Genomic DNA, 21,174 nt, shown 5'->3' on the forward strand with positions numbered 1-21,174 from the left:
TTTCTTCCAATTAATAAAACTTGTTTTTCTACTCATAACTGACGGTAAGAAATGATGACGACTTTTGTTTGAAACGACAAACTAAAAAGAAAACGTTTGTTTCTCACTAAAGACTGAAGACCTGAAATGTCCAAAACCAATGAAAAGCTGGAGGACTTCAGAGGACTTCACTGATGGGGGGAGGTGGTCAGCAGCTTCCCGAGGAGGTGCTTCACCATCTGCTGGGGAGGAAACGGGGAAAAAATGACAGAAGAGACCGGATGGACCGAGCGGAACCGCAGAGTCTGTGGTTGGACGGAGCCTGGACTCTGATGATGGAGAAGACAACCGTGTCCAGGTTCAGAGCTGCAGGGGAGACATCGGCCACCCTCAGGACACCTCCTGCTCCAACCAGAGGAGCTCAGGCGGAGGAGGTCTGGACTGAAAGGAAGGAGTCATTCTGGTGCGGATCAGAACATTTCTGCTCTACAGTGAAATCCCTCTGTGGTTCTGTAGAACGCGCTCTGCCTGCACTTTGGGAATTGTTGGGGGAGGCCCTCGTGACCTCTGACCTTCTGTCCTGCAGCCAAACGTGAGAGAAAGATTCTGACTCCTGACCTGCTGGATTTTGGATCCCGTTCAGGAATGGTGGGAAGTAATAGCAGAGGCTCCCATTGGAGGTTGATGTAATTGGTTTACTCCTTCCATTAGCAGCCGGCATTCTTCTCTGCAGCTTCACAGGCTGCACAGCAGGAACTCGGATGATGCTAAATATAACATACGTGCACCACATTTGAGGTCACTTCCTGTTGTAGCAGTGATGTCACTGCTGACCTCCACCCCAGTTTCTGCTGTTTTCACTGAAGAAATTCTGATTCTGAAGCATCCTGAAGGTTTCAGAATGGAAAGAGCGTCACCGTTTACTGCTGTTGGTCCAAAAATGACCAAAGTCTTTCACTCATTTTCTATAAAAGAGCATTTTAGGTTTGAATATTTAACTGAAAACAAAACAAGGTCCTAAAAAATCTAAGAGGTTTTCTTAAATCATGTTTCTGCCGAAGAAATTTAGCGAAACTTGAAATCGGAGCAGAAATTTGGAGTGAAAACGAGCTTCAAACGGGATCCGGTGGCCTCCTAAAAACCCCAAAGGCTGAAATGCAGATTCTGGGATTTAAATCTGAATTTGTTGCCCATCAGATTTCTGATGTGAGGAACTTTAAAGCAGCAGTTCGAGGCTGACGCACCTGGGAAAAGAGGTGCCAGAGTGGGAAAACTCTGGCCTCTGATTGGTCAGAGTGTTGGGGAGGTGTGTCTGTGTGTGATTGTGTGGGAGGGGGTGTCGGGGTTCCCACACAGCCGCGCTGTGCGGTGGCGCGCAACCAGCGCACAGCTCCAAGCCCCTCCAGCGGCCGGAGACCCGCTCCTCCCCGCGACCAGAGCTGCTCCTCATGCCGTTTGGCGCGTGATTTCTCCGCCATGAGCTGCCTGGATGTGATGTACCAGGTGTTTGGTCCGCAGCCCTATTTCAGCTCCTACAGTCCGTTCCACCACCAGGTACGGCTCCTCTTCCTCGAACGCTCCCGAGCGCGCGCCCCAAACGGGTTCTATCAAACTTTATTTAAAGTTGACTGAAGGTAAGGGAGGACAGAGACGGTTTGGCGGGTTTTTCAGATGGTCAGTCAGAAAAGTTGGTTTGGAGGATCGGCGCGTAAAAGCGCAGGAGAGCTGTGCGTCCGAGCGCGCGCTCGCACCTTTTTCTGAACACTTTGGACGGAATTTCTTACTAAATTAAACCCGAACTTTTATGTTGGAAGAAAAAAATTACGTTTTAATTTAAGGTAAAATGGAAAACAATTTTTTATTCTTATTTTAACCGTCCGTTTCATTCAATGTTTTTGTTCATCTCCGGAAGTTCGAAATATCAACTTCCTGTCCAGGTTTGATGCAGTTTGCTTTCATTTTTGATGGGAAAAGGAATTTAAATGACCAAATGACGAACCAACAGGCTGGATTTGAGATGTTTGTTAGTGAAGCTGTTTCTGCAGGACCCCCCCCCCCCCCACACACACACGCACAGGCACAGGCACACCCACACCGTCCCTCTGAAAGCTGTCAGCAAACATCCAGGCATGTTTTAAATAGAACCAGGAACCGGCTGCAGCTCCATCCTTCTGGTCTGAAAAAGCTTCAAACACAAAGACGAGCTTTGCTTCCAGATGTCCCTCACCTGACTTTATCTCTGTTTCAGAAACTGGCCTTGTACTCCAAAATGCAACCCCCCCAGGAGAACGGCGGCCGGCTGGGCACCTTGGGGCCCGTGGCGATCAAAGAGGAGGACAAGGAGCTGCCGCCGGGGGCCGAGTACCTGAGCTCCCGCTGCGTCCTCTTCACCTACTTCCGGGGGGACATCAGCGCCGTGGTGGACGAGCACTTCAGCCGGGCCCTCAGCCAGGCCACGGCGTACCCCCCCTCCGGCAGCCACAAAGCCCTGAGAGGTGTGTGTCTTTGTCCGCCAGAGGGGGGGCATTCCCTGTTTAGATATGAGTCCACAGCTGCTGTCCCCCCCATAACAGAAAAAGATTTTTGGAAAAGATACCTTAATTCTCACTTCTAGTCAAAAATACAAATCAGTTAAAAAAATCTGCCCCCCCATGAAGAACGGTTCTGTCTGAGAGAAGAATAGAAAAAGAACCTTGACGAACGTTCGGACCTTCTCCGGGCCACATTTTCTCATTTCCAGAAATTCCAGTTTTTTTCTGGAATTCCTCTAAAATTCCTGCCGTGTTTGAATCAAAATCTCTCATTTGATCCAAAAACCGTTGACGCTCTAATTTGTGTGTGTGTGTGTGGGGGGGGGGGGGGGGTCTCCGTCAGCGGGAACACATAAAAAATATTATTTATAAAATTATTAAAAAAAATTATTTTCTCTTTTAGCAAAAAGCAGCATTTTTATTTTCCGCAGGAAAACAACACCGAAGCACAAAATGGGGAGGGGGGGGGGGGGGGGGGGTCAGACCACGTTTGTGAAAAAAATCTACACTGAAAAAAGAAAAGAAAATGTTTTAAAAAAACGGAAAAAAAGAAAATGACACTAAATCCTATACAAGGTTTTTTTTACAAAAACAAAAACCATCGACCAACGGTTGTTGTGTACGTTTGTGTGTGTGTGTGTGTGTCTGTATGTGTTTGTATACGCGTGTGTGTGTCTGTGTGCGTTTGTGTACGTGTGTGTGTGTTTGTATATGCGTGTGTTTGTGTACGTGTGTGTGTGTGTGTTTCTATACGCGTGTGTGTGTGTGTTTGTATACGCGTGTGTTTGTGTATATGTGTGTGTGTGTTTGTATATGCGTGTGTCTGTGTGTGTTTGTATACGCGTGTGTTTGTGTACGTGTGTGTGTGTGTTTGTATACGCGTGTGTGGGTGTACGTGTGTGTGTGTGTGTGTGTTTGTATACGCGTGTGTTTGTATACGCGTGTGTTTGTGTACGTGTGTGTGTGTGTTTGTATATGCGTGTGTCTGTGTGTGTTTGTATTTGCGTGTGTTTGTGTACGTGTGTGTGTGTGTTTGTATAGGCGTGTGTTTGTGTACATGTGTGTGTGTGTGTTTGTATACGCGTTTGTTTGTATACGCGTGTGTGTGTGTGTTTGTATACGCGTGTGTTTGTGTACGTGTGTGTGTGTGTGTTTGTATACGCGTGTGTTTGTGTACGTGTGTGTTTGTATATGCGTGTGTGTGTGTACGCGTGTGTTTGTGTACGTGTGTATTTGTGTACGTGTGTGTGTTTGTGTACGCATGTGTGGGTGTACGTGTGTGTGTGTAAGTGTGTGTGTGTGTTTGTGTACGCATGTGTCTGTGTACGTGGGTGTGTGTGTGTGTATATACGCATGTGTGTGTACATCTGTGTGTGTTTGTGTGCGTGTGTGTGTTTGTGTACGCATGTGTCTGTGTACGTGTGTGTGTGTAAGTGTGTGTGTGTGTACGTGTGTGTGTTTGTGTACGCATGTGTCTGTGTACGTGGGTGTGTGTACGTCTGTGTGTGTTTGTGTACGTGTGTGTGTTTGTGTACGCATGTGTCTGTGTACGTGTGTGTGTGTTTGTGTATGTTTGTGTACGCTGTGTGTGTGTATACGGGTGTGTGTGTCTCTGTGTGTTTTTGTATACGCGTGTGTGTGTGTAGGTGTGTGTGTGTGTGTACGTGTGTGTGTGTCTGTGTGTGTGTTGTTTAGCGCCGTTCAGGCTGCAGGTTCTTCAGAGAGCAGCATTAACCCTGAGTCTTGTCTTCCAGACGGATCCTTCCCCATGAGTCAGAGGAGCTTCCCCCCCTCCTTCTGGAACAGCTCCTACCAGCCGCCTGGCTCCTCCACGCTGGGGGGTGCGCTGTCCGCCCCCCACTCAGACCTGTCCTTTGCTGGGGACCCGTACTCCTCCTCCCCCCTTCACAGCCACCTCCACCAACCCGGCCCCGACGCCTGGCACCCGTCCCACCACCACCACCACCCCTACTCGCTCGGGGGGGGCATAGGCGCTCAGAGCTACGCCCGTGCCGGCGTTCACGAGATGTACAGCACGGCGTTTGACCCCCGCTACGGATCGCTGTTGGTGCCGTCCGTCAGGTCGCACCATCGCCTGGTGCCCGGTAGCTCCGCCCCAGGGCCCAGCACCTCCCCCTGTGACCTCGGGAGCAAGGGGGAGTCAGGAGGCTCCGCCTGGAGCAGCACCTTCACGAGCGCCGGAGCGGAGATTGGACTGAACATGGACTCAGGTACAGTCGGCAGGAGAGATTTTCTACTGTAAAGAGGGAAGAACCGCTGACGGAACCGTCCAGAACCTCACAAAGAACAGGAGATCCTGGGGGGGCGGGGCTTCGCCTTTTCCTCAAAGAAGGCCAGATTTCAGTTTTAGCCCTTTACAGCTCTAATTGTGTTTGTGTGGAGTGACTGACTCCAGGTGAGGGGGGGTCTTTATCCCTCAATGGAAAGCAGGGTGGAGGAGGAGTAATGGTCTGGGTTCGGTTTGCTGTCCAGTCTGAACGTCAGACGAAAAATGATCTTCATGAAACCTCATCCTTCTCTTTAATGCCCAGTAGACTCCGTGTCCCTGTCTGATGCTTCAGCTACCACCATAGAACCAGATTATAGAAGAACGTTCAGCTACTGATATAGAACCAGATTATAGAAGAATATTCAGATACTGATATAGAACCAGATTATCGAAGAACGTTCAGAGACTGTCATAGAACCAGATTATAGAAGAATATTCAGATATTGTTATAGAACCAGATTATAGAAGAACATTCACATACTGTCATAGAACGAGATTATAGAAGAACGTTCAGATACTGTCATGGAACCAGATTCTAAAAGAACATTCAGCTACCATCATAGAACCAGATTATATAACATTCAGCTACCATCATAGAACCAGATTATAGAAAAACGTTCAACTACCATCATAGAACCAGATTATAGAAAAACGTTCAGCTACTGTCATAGAACCAGATTAAAGAAGAACGTTCAGCTACTGTCATAGAACCACATTATAGAAAAACGTTCAGCTACTGTCATAGAACCAGAATAGAAGAATGTTCATATATTGTCATAGAACCACATTATAAAAAAACGTGCAGATACTGTCATAGAACCAGATTATAGAAGAACCTTCAGGTACTGTCATAGAACGCGATTATAGAAATTGTTCAACTACCATCATAAAACCAGATTATAGAAAAACGTTCAGCTACTGTCAAAGAACCAGATTAAAGAAGAACGTTCAGATACTGTCATGGAACCAGATTATAGAAGAACGTTCAGGTACCGTCATAGATCCAGATTATAGAAGAACTTTCAGATACCATCATAAAACCAGATTATAGAAAAACGTTCAGCTACTGTCAAAGAACCAGATTAAAGAAGAACGTTCAGATACTGTCATGGAACCAGATTATAGAAGAACGTTCAGGTACCGTCATAGATCCAGATTATAGAAGAACTTTCAGATACCATCATAGAACCAGATTATAGAAGAACATTCAGATACTGTCATAGAACCACATTATAGAAGAACGTTCAGCTACTGTCATAGGACCAGATTATAGAAGAATGTTCAGATATTGTCATAGAACCAGATTATAGAAGAACATTCAGATACTGTCATAGAACGAGATTATAGAAGAACGTTCAGCTACTGTCATAGAACCAGATTATAGAAGAACATTCAGATACTGTCATAGAACCACATTATAGAAGAACGTTCAAATACTGTCATAGAACCACATTATAGAAGAACGTTCAGCTACTGTCATAGAACCAGATTATAGAAGAATGTTCAGATATTGTCATAGAACCACATTATAAAAAAACGTGCAGATACTGTCATAGAACCAGATTATAGAAGAACCTTCAGGTACTGTCATAGAACGAGATTATAGAAAAACGTTCAGGGACCGTCATAGAACCAGATTATAGAAATTGTTCAACTACCATCATAGAACCAGATTATAGAAAAACGTTCAGCTACTGTCATAGAACCAGATTAAAGAAGAATATTCAGATATTCTCATAGAACCACATTATAGAAGAACATTCAGATACTGTCATAGAACGAGATTATAGAAGAACGTTCAGCTACTGTCATAGAACAGGATTATAGAAGAATGTTCAGATATTGTCATAGAACCAGATTATAGAAATTGTTCAACTACCATCATAGAACCAGATTATAGAAAAACGTTCAGCTACTGTCATAGAACCAGATTAAACAAGAATATTCAGATATTCTCATAGAACCAGATTATAGAAGAACATTCAGATACTGTCATAGAACGAGATTATAGAAGAACGTTCAGCTACTGTCATAGAACGAGATTATAGAAGAACGTTCAGCTACTGTCATAGAACAGGATTATTGAAGAATGTTCAGATATTGTCATAGAACCAGATTATAAAAAAACATGCAGATACTGTCATAGAACCAGATTATAGAAGAACATTCAGGTACTGTCATAGAACCAGATTATAGAAGAACATTCAGGAACCGTCATAGAACCAGATTATAAAAAAACGTTTAGATACTGTCATAGAACCAGATTATAGAAGAACGTTCAGATACTGTAATAGAACCAGATCATAGAAGAACGTTCAGCTACCGTCATAGAACCAGATTATAGAATAACGTTCAGCTGCTGTCATAGAACCAGATTATAGAAGAATGTTCAGATATTGTCATAGAACCAGATTAAAGAAAAAACTTTCAGATATTGTCATAGAACCAGATTATAGAAGAACATTCAGATACTGTCATAGAACGAGATTATAGAAGAACATTCAGATATTGTCATGGAACCAGATTTAAGAAAAATATTCAGATATTGTCATAGAACCAGATTATAGAAGAACATTCAGATACTGTCATAGAACGGGATTATATAAGAACGTTCAGATACTCTCATAGAACCACATTATAGAAGAACGTTCAGCTACTGTCATAGAACCAGATTATAGAAGAATGTTCAGATATTGTCATAGAACCAGATTATAGAAAAATGTTCAGATATTGTCATAGAACCAGATTATAAAAAAACGTGCAAATACTGTCATAGAACCAGATTATAGAAGAACGTTCAGATATTGTCATAGAACCAGATTATATAAGAACATTCAGATACTGTCATAGAACGAGATTATAGAAGAACGTTCAGAAACTGTCATGGAACCAAATTAAAGAAGAATATTCAGATATTGTCATAGAACCAGATTATAGAAGAACATTCAGATACTGTCATAGAACGGGATTATATAAGAACGTTCAGATACTGTCATAGAACCACATTATAGAAGAACGTTCAGCTACTGTCATAGAACCAAATTATAAAAAAATGTTCAGATATTGTCATAGAACCAGATTATAAAAAAACGTGCAGATACTGTCATAGAACCAGATTATAGAAGAGCGTTCAGGTATTGTAATAGAACCAAATTATAGAAGAACATTCAGGAACCGTCATAGAACCAGATTATAAAAAAACGTTCAGATACTGTCATAGAACCAGATTATAGAATAATGTTCAGATGCTGTCATAGAACCAGATTATAGAAGAATAATCAGATATTGTCATAGAACCAGATTATAGAAAAACATTCAGATACTGTCATAGAAATAGATTATAGAAAAACGTTGAGGTACCGTCATAGAACCAGATTAAAGAAGAATATTCAGATATTGTCATAGAACCAGATTATAGAAAAACATTCAGATATTGTCATAGAACCAAATTATAAAAAAACATGCAGATACTGTCATAGAACCAGATTATAGAAGAACATTCAGGAACCGTCATAGAACCAGATTATAAAAAAACGTTTAGATACTGTCATAGAACCAGATTATAGAAGAACGTTCAGATACTGTAATAGAACCAGATCAAAGAAGAACGTTCAGCTACCGTCATAGAACCAGATTATAGAATAACGTTCAGCTGCTGTCATAGAACCAGATTATAGAAGAATGTTCAGATATTGTCATAGAACCAGATTAAAGAAAAAACTTTCAGATATTGTCATAGAACCAGATTATAGAAGAACATTCAGATACTGTCATAGAACAAGATTATAGAAGAACGTTCAGATACTGTCATGGAACCAGATTTAAGAAAAATATTCAGATATTGTCATAGAACCAGATTATAGAAGAACATTCAGATACTGTCATAGAACGGGATTATATAAGAACGTTCAGATACTCTCATAGAACCACATTATATAAGAACGTTCAGCTACTGTCATAGAACCAGATTATAGAAGAATGTTCAGATATTGTCATAGAACCAGATTATAAAAAAACGTGCAAATACTGTCATAGAACCAGATTATAGAAGAACGTTCAGATATTGTCATAGAACCAGATTATATAAGAACATTCAGATACTGTCATAGAACGAGATTATAGAAGAACGTTCAGATACTGTCATGGAACCAAATTAAAGAAGAATATTCAGATATTGTCATAGAACCAGATTATAGAAAAACATTCAGATACTGTCATAGAACGGGATTATATAAGAACGTTCAGATACTGTCATAGAACCACATTATAGAAGAACGTTCAGCTACTGTCAGAGAACCAGATTATAGAAAAATGTTCAGATATTGTCATAGAACCAGATTATAAAAAAACGTGCAGATACTGTCATAGAACCAGATTATAGAAGAACGTTCAGGTATTGTAATAGAACCAGATTATAGAAGAACATTCAGGAACCGTCATAGAACCAGATTATAAAAAAACGTTCAGATACTGTCATAGAACCAGATTATAGAATAATGTTCAGCTGCTGTCATAGAACCAGATTATAGAAGAATAATCAGATATTGTCATAGAACCAGATTATAGAAGAACATTCAGATACTGTCATAGAAATAGATTATAGAAAAACGTTGAGGTACCGTCATAGAACCAGATTAAAGAAGAATATTCAGATATTGTCATAGAACCAGATTATAAAAGAACATTCAGATACTGTCATAGAACCAGATTATAAAAGAACGTTCAGGTACCGTCATAGAACCAGATTATAAAAGAACTTTCAGCTACCGTCATAGAACCAGATTATAGAAGAACTTTCAGCTACCGTCATAGAACCAGGTTATAGAAGAACGTTCAGATATTGTCATAGAACCAGATTATAGAAGAACATTCAGATACTGTCATAGAACAAGATTATAGAAGAACGTTCAGATACTGTCATGGAACCAGATTATAAAAGAACATTCAGCTACCATCATAGAACCAGATCATAGAAAAACGTTCAGCTACTGTCATAGAACCACATTAAAGAAGAATATTCAGATATTGTCATAGAACCAGATTATAGAAGAACGTTCAGGTACTGTCATAGAACCAGATCATAGAAGAACGTTCAGATACTCTCATAGAACCACATTATAGAAGAACGTTCAGCTACTGTCATAGAACCAGATTATAGAAGAATGTTCAGATATTGTCATAAAACCAGATTATAGAAAAACATTCAGATACTGTCATAGAACCAGATTATAGAAGAACGTTCAGGTACCGTCATAGAACCAGATTAAAGAAGAATATTCAGATATTGTCATAGAACCAGATTATAGAAGAACATTCAGATACTGTCATAGAACCAGATTATAGAAGAACGTTCAGGTACCGTCACAGAACCAGATTATAGAAGAACTTTCAGCTACCGTCATAGAACCAGATTATAGAAGAACTTTCAGCTACCGTCATAGAACCACATTATAGAAGAACGTTCAAATATTGTCATAGAACAACATTATAGAAGAACGTTTAGCTACTGTCATAGAACCAGATTAAAGAAGAATATTCAGATATTGTCATAGAACCAGATTATAGAAGAACATTCAGGTACCGTCACAGAACCAGATCATAGAAGAACGTTCAGATATTGTCATAGACCCAGATTATAAAAAAACGTGCAGATACTGTCATAGAACCAGATTATAGAAGAAACTTCAGGTAATGTCATAGAACGAGATTATAGAAAAACGTTCAGGGACCGTCATAGAACCAGATTATAGAATAACGTTCAGCTGCTGTCATAGAACCAGATTATAGAAGAATGTTCAGATATTGTCATAAAACCAGATTATAGAAGAACATTCAGATACTGTCATAGAAATAGATTATAGAAGAACTTTCAGGTACCGTCATAGAACCAGATTAAAGAAGAATATTCAGATATTGTCATAGAACCGGATTATAATAGAACATTCAGCTACCGTCATAGAACCATATTATAGAAGAACGTTCAGGTACCGTCATAGAACCAGATTATAGAAAAATGTTCAGATATTGTCATAGAACCAGATTATAAAAAAACGTGCAGATACTGTCATAGAACCAGATTATAGAAGAACGTTCAGGTATTGTAATAGAACCAGATTATAGAAGAACATTCAGGAACTGTCATAGAACCAGATTATAAAAAAACGTTCAGATACTGTCATAGAACCAGATTATAGAAGAATAATCAGATATTGTCATAGAACCAGATTATAGAAGAACATTCAGATACTGTCATAGAAATAGATTATAGAAAAACGTTGAGGTACCGTCATAGAACCAGATTAAAGAAGAATATTCAGATATTGTCATAGAACCAGATTATAAAAGAACATTCAGATACTGTCATAGAACCAGATTATAAAAGAACGTTCAGGTACCGTCATAGAACCAGATTATAAAAGAACTTTCAGCTACCGTCATAGAACCAGATTATAGAAGAACTTTCAGCTACCGTCAAAGAACCAGGTTATAGAAGAACGTTCAGATATTGTCATAGAACCAGATTATAGAAGAACATTCAGATACTGTCATAGAACGAGATTATAGAAGAACGTTCAGATACTGTCATGGAACCAGATTATAAAAGAACATTCAGCTACCATCATAGAACCAGATCATAGAAAAACGTTCAGCTACTGTCATAGAACCACATTAAAGAAGAATATTCAGATATTGTCATAGAACCAGATTATAGAAGAACGTTCAGGTACTGTCATAGAACCAGATCATAGAAGAACGTTCAGATACTCTCATAGAACCACATTATAGAAGAACGTTCAGCTACTGTCATAGAACCAGATTATAGAAGAATGTTCAGATATTGTCATAAAACCAGATTATAGAAAAACATTCAGCTACTGTCATAGAACCAGATTATAGAAGAATGTTCAGATATTGTCATAAAACCAGATTATAGAAAAACATTCAGATACTGTCATAGAACCAGATTATAGAAGAACGTTCAGGTACCGTCATAGAACCAGATTAAAGAAGAATATTCACATATTATCATAGAACCATATTATAGAAGAACATTCAGATACTGTCATAGAACCAGATTATAGAAGAATGTTCAGGTACCGTCACAGAACCAGATTATAGAAGAACTTTCAGCTACCGTCATAGAACCAGATTATAGAAGAACTTTCAGCTACCGTCATAGAACCACATTATAGAAGAACGTTCAAATACTGTCATAGAACAACATTATAGAAGAACGTTCAGCTACTGTCATAGAACCAGATTAAAGAAGAATATTCAGATATTGTCATAGAACCAGATTATAGAAGAACATTCAGGTACCGTCACAGAACCAGATCATAGAAGAACGTTCAGATATTGTCATAGACCCAGATTATAAAAAAACGTGCAAATACTGTCATAGAACCAGATTATAGAAGAAACTTCAGGTACTGTCATAGAACGAGATTATAGAAAAACGTTCAGGGACCGTCATAGAACCAGATTATAGAATAACGTTCAGCTGCTGTCATAGAACCAGATTATAGAAGAATGTTCAGATATTGTCATAAAACCAGATTATAGAAGAACATTCAGATACTGTCATAGAAATAGATTATAGAACAACTTTCAGGTACCGTCATAGAACCAGATTAAAGAAGAATATTCAGATATTGTCATAGAACCGGATTATAATAGAACATTCAGCTACCGTCATAGAACCATATTATAGAAGAACGTTCAGGTACCGTCATAGAACCAGATTATAGAAAAATGTTCAGATATTGTCATAGAACCAGATTATAAAAAAACGTGCAGATACTGTCATAGAACCAGATTATAGAAGAACGTTCAGGTATTGTAATAGAACCAGATTATAGAAGAACATTCAGGAACCGTCATAGAACCAGATTATAAAAAAACGTTCAGATACTGTCATAGAACCAGATTATAGAATAATGTTCAGCTGCTGTCATAGAACCAGATTATAGAAGAATAATCAGATATTGTCATAGAACCAGATTATAGAAGAACATTCAGATACTGTCATATAAATAGATTATAGAAAAACGTTGAGGTACCGTCATAGAACCAGATTAAAGAAGAATATTCAGATATTGTCATAGAACCAGATTATAAAAGAACATTCAGATACTGTCATAGAACCAGATTATAAAAGAACGTTCAGGTACCGTCATAGAACCAGATTATAAAAGAACTTTCAGCTACCGTCATAGAACCAGATTATAGAAGAACTTTCAGCTACCGTCATAGAACCAGGTTATAGAAGAACGTTCAGATATTGTCATAGAACCAGATTATAGAAGAACATTCAGATACTGTCATAGAACGAGATTATAGAAGAACGCTCAGATACTGTCATGGAACCAGATTTAAGAAAAATATTCAGATATTGTCATAGAACCAGATTATAGAAGAACATTCAGATACTGTCATAGAACGGGATTATATAAGAACGTTCAGATACTCTCATAGAACCACATTATATAAGAACGTTCAGCTACTGTCATAGAACCAGATTATAGAAGAATGTTCAGATATTGTCATAGAACCAGATTATAAAAAAACGTGCAAATACTGTCCTAGAACCAGATTATAGAAGAACGTTCAGATATTGTCATAGAACCAGATTATATAAGAACATTCAGATACTGTCATAGAACGAGATTATAGAAGAACGTTCAGATACTGTCATGGAACCAAATTAAAGAAGAATATTCAGATATTGTCATAGAACCAGATTATAGAAAAACATTCAGATACTGTCATAGAACGGGATTATATAAGAACGTTCAGATACTGTCATAGAACCACATTATAGAAGAACGTTCAGCTACTGTCAGAGAACCAGATTATAGAAAAATGTTCAGATATTGTCATAGAACCAGATTATAAAAAAACGTGCAGATACTGTCATAGAACCAGATTATAGAAGAACGTTCAGGTATTGTAATAGAACCAGATTATAGAAGAACATTCAGGAACCGTCATAGAACCAGATTATAAAAAAACGTTCAGATACTGTCATAGAACCAGATTATAGAATAATGTTCAGCTGCTGTCATAGAACCAGATTATAGAAGAATAATCAGATATTGTCATAGAACCAGATTATAGAAGAACATTCAGATACTGTCATAGAAATAGATTATAGAAAAACGTTAGGTACCGTCATAGAACCAGATTAAAGAAGAATATTCAGATATTGTCATAGAACCAGATTATAAAAGAACATTCAGATACTGTCATAGAACCAGATTATAAAAGAACGTTCAGGTACCGTCATAGAACCAGATTATAAAAGAACTTTCAGCTACCGTCATAGAACCAGATTATAGAAGAACTTTCAGCTACCGTCATAGAACCAGGTTATAGAAGAACGTTCAGATATTGTCATAGAACCAGATTATAGAAGAACATTCAGATACTGTCATAGAACAAGATTATAGAAGAACGTTCAGATACTGTCATGGAACCAGATTATAAAAGAACATTCAGCTACCATCATAGAACCAGATCATAGAAAAACGTTCAGCTACTGTCATAGAACCACATTAAAGAAGAATATTCAGATATTGTCATAGAACCAGATTATAGAAGAACGTTCAGGTACTGTCATAGAACCAGATCATAGAAGAACGTTCAGATACTCTCATAGAACCACATTATAGAAGAACGTTCAGCTACTGTCATAGAACCAGATTATAGAAGAATGTTCAGATATTGTCATAAAACCAGATTATAGAAAAACATTCAGATACTGTCATAGAACCAGATTATAGAAGAACGTTCAGGTACCGTCATAGAACCAGATTAAAGAAGAATATTCAGATATTGTCATAGAACCAGATTATAGAAGAACATTCAGATACTGTCATAGAACCAGATTATAGAAGAACGTTCAGGTACCGTCACAGAACCAGATTATAGAAGAACTTTCAGCTACCGTCATAGAACCAGATTATAGAAGAACTTTCAGCTACCGTCATAGAACCACATTATAGAAGAACGTTCAAATACTGTCATAGAACAACATTATAGAAGAACGTTTAGCTACTGTCATAGAACCAGATTAAAGAAGAATATTCAGATATTGTCATAGAACCAGATTATAGAAGAACATTCAGGTACCGTCACAGAACCAGATCATAGAAGAACGTTCAGATATTGTCATAGACCCAGATTATAAAAAAACGTGCAGATACTGTCATAGAACCAGATTATAGAAGAAACTTCAGGTAATGTCATAGAACGAGATTATAGAAAAACGTTCAGGGACCGTCATAGAACCAGATTATAGAATAACGTTCAGCTGCTGTCATAGAACCAGATTATAGAAGAATGTTCAGATATTGTCATAAAACCAGATTATAGAAGAACATTCAGATACTGTCATAGAAATAGATTATAGAAGAACTTTCAGGTACCGTCATAGAACCAGATTAAAGAAGAATATTCAGATATTGTCATAGAACCGGATTATAATAGAACATTCAGCTACCGTCATAGAACCATATTATAGAAGAACGTTCAGGTACCGTCATAGAACCAGATTATAGAAAAATGTTCAGATATTGTCATAGAACCAGATTATAAAAAAACGTGCAGATACTGTCATAGAACCAGATTATAGAAGAACGTTCAGGTATTGTAATAGAACCAGATTATAGAAGAACATTCAGGAACCGTCATAGAACCAGATTATAAAAAAACGTTCAGATACTGTCATAGAACCAGATTATAGAATAATGTTCAGCTGCTGTCATAGAACCAGATTATAGAAGAATAATCAGATATTGTCATAGAACCAGATTATAGAAGAACATTCAGATACTGTCATAGAAATAGATTATAGAAAAACGTTGAGGTACCGTCATAGAACCAGATTAAAGAAGAATATTCAGATATTGTCATAGAACCAGATTATAAAAGAACATTCAGATACTGTCATAGAACCAGATTATAAAAGAACGTTCAGGTACCGTCATAGAACCAGATTATAAAAGAACTTTCAGCTACCGTCATAGAACCAGATTATAGAAGAACTTTCAGCTACCGTCAAAGAACCAGGTTATAGAAGAACGTTCAGATATTGTCATAGAACCAGATTATAGAAGAACATTCAGATACTGTCATAGAACGAGATTATAGAAGAACGTTCAGATACTGTCATGGAACCAGATTATAAAAGAACATTCAGCTACCATCATAGAACCAGATCATAGAAAAACGTTCAGCTACTGTCATAGAACCACATTAAAGAAGAATATTCAGATATTGTCATAGAACCAGATTATAGAAGAACGTTCAGGTACTGTCATAGAACCAGATCATAGAAGAACGTTCAGATACTCTCATAGAACCACATTATAGAAGAACGTTCAGCTACTGTCATAGAACCAGATTATAGAAGAATGTTCAGATATTGTCATAAAACCAGATTATAGAAAAACATTCAGCTACTGTCATAGAACCAGATTATAGAAGAATGTTCAGATATTGTCATAAAACCAGATTATAGAAAAACATTCAGATACTGTCATAGAACCAGATTATAGAAGAACGTTCAGGTACCGTCATAGAACCAGATTAAAGAAGAATATTCACATATTATCATAGAACCATATTATAGAAGAACATTCAGATACTGTCATAGAACCAGATTATAGAAGAATGTTCAGGTACCGTCACAGAACCAGATTATAGAAGAACTTTCAGCTACCGTCATAGAACCAGATTATAGAAGAACTTTCAGCTACCGTCATAGAACCACATTATAGAAGAACGTTCAAATACTGTCATAGAACAACATTATAGAAGAACGTTCAGCTACTGTCATAGAACCAGATTAAAGAAGAATATTCAGATATTGTCATAGAACCAGATTATAGGAGAACATTCAGGTACCGTCACAGAACCAGATCATAGAAGAACGTTCAGATATTGTCATAGACCCAGATTATAAAAAAACGTGCAGATACTGTCATAGAACCAGATTATAGAAGAAACTTCAGGTACTGTCATAGAACGAGATTATAGAAAAACGTTCAGGGACCGTCATAGAACCACATTATAGAAGAACGTTCAGCTACTGTCATAGAACCAGATTATAGAAGAACCTTCAGGTACTGTCATAGAACGCGATTATAGAAATTGTTCAACTACCATCATAGAACCAGATTGTAGAAAAACGTTCAGCTACTGTCAAAGAACCAGATTAAAGAAGAACGTTCAGATACTGTCATGGAACCAGATTATAAAAGAACGTTCAGGTACCGTCATAGATCCAGATTATAGAAGAACTTTCAGATACCATCATAGAACCAGATTATAGAAGAACATTCAGATACTGTCATAGAACCACATTATAGAAGAACATTCAGATACTGTCATAGAACCAGATTATAGAAGAACGTTCCTGGTACTGTCATAGAACCAGATTATAGAAGAACGTTCAGATACTGTCATAGAACCAGATTATAGAAGAACGTTCAGGTACCGTCATAGAACCAGATTATAGAAGAACGTTCAGGTACCGTCATAGAACCAGATTATATAACATTCAGCTACCATCATAGAACCAGATTATAGAAGAACGTTCAGCTACCATCATAGAACCAGATCATAGAAGAACATTCAGCTACCATCATAGAACCAGATTATAGAAGAATATTCAGGTACCGTCATAGAACCAGATTTAAAAACATTCAGCTACCATCATAGAACCGGGTTATAGAAGAACGTTCAGCTACCATCATAGAACCAGATTATAGAAGAACGTTCAGATACTGTCATAGAACCAGATTATAGAAGAACGTTCAGGTACCGTCATAGAACCAGATTATAGAAGAACGTTCAGGTACCGTCATAGAACCAGATTATATAACATTCAGCTACCATCATAGAACCAGATTATAGAAGAACGTTCAGCTACCATCATAGAACCAGATCATAGTAGAACATTCAGCTACCATCATAGAACCAGATTATAGAAGAATATTCAGGTACCGTCATAGAACCAGATTTAAAAACGTTCAGCTACCATCATAGAACCAGATCATAGAAGAACGTTCAGCTACCATCATAGAACCAGATTATAGAAGAACATTCAGCTTCCGTCATAGAACCAGATTATAGAAGAACGTTCAGATACTGTCATAGAACCAGATTACAGACGAATATTCAGCTACCGTCATAGAACCAGATTATAGAAGAATGGTTGTTTCCAGATTAAAGCAGATTATAAGAAGGTTCCTCAGCAGTTTCTGCTCTTCCTCTTCTGCCTTGGGTTCTACCTGCTTCTAACCTCCTTCTCTTCTTCCTTCTTTTCTGCTTCTTTTTCCTCCTCTGCTCCCAGGTCTTCCGGCGCAGGATAAGAGCAAAGATCTGTACTGGTTTTAGCTCCAGAACCTGTGAGAACCCGTCCTTTCTCTACTTTTCCCTGCTGCGTTTTGCTCCCTGAGGTGAAAACCAGCAGAGTGCCCGGTGTGCGTTTCGGTGGACGGTGCAGCGGTGAACGTCACCTGCATGGACATTAATTGAGCGTGCGCTCTTGCAGGGGGAGGAGGGAACCCGACCCGACAGACCCGGACAAAGACAGGACTCTTTGTGCTCCTCCAACAGCAGGAACAACATTCCTAGAGTGGGAAAAGCCCGGAGAGAGACGGACAGAGACACATGTGAAGGACTTGGCAGGACCGGCGGCTCTGGGCCGACAGACTCTGGGAGTGTTGTGGTCTGGATGAGCCCGGACGTTTCCATTCCAACCAAACAGGCTCGTTTCCATTGTTTCTCCATTCTCTTAAGCTAGAAAAGAAAACCCACAAATGTGAAAAGTCGTCTGTTCAGCAGATCGGACCGCTGCTGTTTTTGAACCGAAAACCCTTTTTTTTTGGTCTGTGATGCGCTGCGTTCCCACTGGTGCTCCATCTGCATGTTCCACTCTGCTAAAAGTTCTGAACACCGGGGTTCTGAGAGAGAGGCAGCAGCTGGACTCTGGTTCAGTCTGTAAAATGATCCATCGTGATGAAAATGATCAGCTGATGACTTTCTCACTGATGGATCAGAGATTTTCTACTGTCAGAGGTTCTAGACCTCTGGAAGGTACAAATCTATGGATGTAAAAATCGAGGTCATTCGTTCGTCTTTGTGTCGTCTTGTTTATTTCTGACCCTCAGACCGGCTGAGGCGGCCAGCGGTGATGGTCATGTGACGCTCATATAACGTTTCCTTGCTGGTGATTGGACAGAAACGCTGAACAGCCGCTTCGTTAAGACTTTCATGCTGGACCAGGATCCTCGTTAGACCGAATAGGAGAGGAGAAAACAGTTTTGGTGTCTTTGATGTAATTTCATGATGAAGAACAAACGGCGGCACCATCCTCCTGAGGACGACAGAATATTTAAAGTCATCTCAGGATATTGTTTGGTTCCTGATCAAATGATGGATTTCTTTCACGTCTTTCGTTTGGTTTGATTCAAGTTTCTTCGTTCTGAACCTCAAAGAGGAACGTCTTGATGTTTGTTTGGTAAATAAAGAGTCCGATGTCCCTGAACTGCAGCAGATATTTGTCCTCCGTTCCTTCAGAACGTTGGCGTGCCAACACCACAAATGCAAACTTCACACCCACCGCTGCTCAGACGGGGGGATGATGGACGAGGGGGGGGTCGCGGCTATTTGAAGATACTCCAGTCTTTTTATCCCTGCAGTCCTGCAGCTGTCAACGACAACTGCAGCTCAGAGACGACGCACACATACACACATAGACACTTATGTACGCACACATATACACACACAAATGCACACGTGCACGTGTGTGTGTGGACATTTGTAACCCTTGTGCTGTCTTAGATGACCCCCTCCCCCCTTCCATTGACGTGTTCTCCCTACCGTGACAAAGGTGGATAAAGGTGGAAAGATTTCCTGTAATCCATGGACACCAGTGAAGATCACAAATCATTGAAGAAAAAAGGTTCAGAGCACTGTCTAGTGGGTCTAGATGACCCAACTCCCAATGTTAAAGTGCCTAAGATAGCACAAGGGTTACATGTATACACAAATGTATACACACATGCACACAACTACACATATATGTATAGTTGTGTACATTTGTGTGTGTACACAAATGTACACATATCATATGTAAATATCAAAGCATAGAGGTCTACATACAAACAAACTTTTACACACGCATAAACACAAAAAACACACACATGGGTGTAGCTCACTGTGGTGTACTGAGGCTCCGCCCACTATCACACTTTTGCACTGCGTGTGGAGCAATCAGAGGACTGTCAAACCATAACTTGTGGGCGTGGATATTTATTTCTGTGCTCGGCCACTGTGATTATTTTCTTGTTTCTGTGATTTGAAATGATTGTAACCATTTAAATAAACAGTTATGATGTGATTCCAGTCTTTATTTCCTGCTCTGACGTGCAGTCATCTGCATTAACGTGCAGTCGTCTGCATTAACACGCAGTTGTCTGTGGTAACCCACTGTCATCTGCAGTCATAGGCATTAACCTGCAGTTGTCTGTAGTAATATGCAGTCGTCTGCGGTAACCTGCAGTCGTCTGCAGTAATATGCAGTCGTCTGCGGTAACCTGCAGTCGTCAGCAGTCATCTGGATTAACCTGCAGTCGTCTGCATTAATATGCAGTAATACGCAGTCGTCTGCGGTAACCTACAGGCGTCATCAGTCATCTGCATTAACCTGCAGTCGTCTGCGGTAACCTGCAGTCGTCTGCGGTAACCTGCAGTCGACTCCGGTAACCTGCAGTCGTCTCCGGTAACCTGCAGTCGTCTGCGGTAACCTGCAGTCATCTGCGTTAACCTGCAGTCGTCTCCGGTAACCTGCAGTCTGCAGTCATCTGCATTAACCTGCAGTCGTCTGCGGTAACCTGCAGCAGGACTTTTCAGTAAATTTCGAGCCTAAATTTAAAATTGAAGCCTAACAGGAAACATTTTTCAGGTGAAGGTTGGGCAGAGAGTTTATCGGATGAAACAGGAGAAAGACATTCATGCAATTAAAATGCTGAAGGACGTTTTCCAGAGCCTTTGATGGAAGAATTCACTCTCAACCGTCTGCTTTTGTTGGAGTTTCTAGGGTCCTGACTTCAGCTGATGCCTGCTGGACAGTCAGAGCTGGAAAAACAAACGTCCAAGGAGACGCATGGGGTGTACTGTCATCAGTCCTGGTTACCGCTGATTTACTGCTGGTGTGCGTGTGTCTGTGTGCGCCTGTGTGCGTGCGCCTGTGTGTGTGTGCGTGCGCCAGTGTGCGCCTGTGTGTGTGTGCGCCTGTGTGTGTGTGCGTGTGTCGGTGTGCGCCTGTGTGTGTGTGCGTGTGTCTGTGTGCGCCTGTGTGTGTGT

The 21,174-nt window shown here is 39.6% G+C and overlaps 1 protein-coding gene across 2 annotated transcripts; it reads left to right on the forward strand.

Annotated features, from left to right (window-relative positions):
• Positions 1 to 1,310: 1,310 nt before the first annotated feature.
• vgll2a (vestigial-like family member 2a) lies at positions 1,311 to 20,207 on the forward strand. Of its 2 annotated transcripts, XR_013653966.1 has the most exons (5): positions 1,311 to 1,533; positions 2,228 to 2,474; positions 4,265 to 4,741; positions 18,158 to 18,263; positions 18,359 to 20,207. XR_013653966.1 is itself a non-coding variant. In XM_078942487.1 (4 exons), the coding sequence occupies exons 1-4, from the start codon at positions 1,456 to 1,458 to the stop codon at positions 18,199 to 18,201; spliced, it is 846 nt and encodes a 281-aa protein (XP_078798613.1). In that variant the 5' UTR covers positions 1,311 to 1,455; the 3' UTR covers positions 18,202 to 20,207. The 2 variants fall into 2 exon arrangements, 1 of the variants encoding a protein (XP_078798613.1); XM_078942487.1 differs by having other exon boundaries at positions 18,158 to 20,207.
• The last annotated feature ends 967 nt before the right edge of the window (positions 20,208 to 21,174 follow it).

This window comes from Oryzias latipes, chromosome 24, assembly GCF_053564925.1.
Source record: "Oryzias latipes strain Hd-rR chromosome 24, Olatipes_Hd-rR_3.1".
NCBI classification, from domain to species: Eukaryota; Metazoa; Chordata; class Actinopteri; order Beloniformes; family Adrianichthyidae; genus Oryzias; species Oryzias latipes.

Excerpts from the sequence above, each read along its gene's own strand:
- vgll2a (XM_078942487.1), top strand. The coding sequence starts at position 1,456 with ATGAGCTGCCTGGATGTGATGTACCAGGTGTTTGGTCCGCAGCCCTAT. Across the intron at positions 1,534-2,227 it reads ACAGTCCGTTCCACCACCAG|AAACTGGCCTTGTACTCCAA; the intron begins GTACGGCTCCTC and ends TCTCTGTTTCAG. Across the intron at positions 4,742-18,157 it reads TGGACTGAACATGGACTCAG|GTCTTCCGGCGCAGGATAAG; the intron begins GTACAGTCGGCA and ends CTCTGCTCCCAG.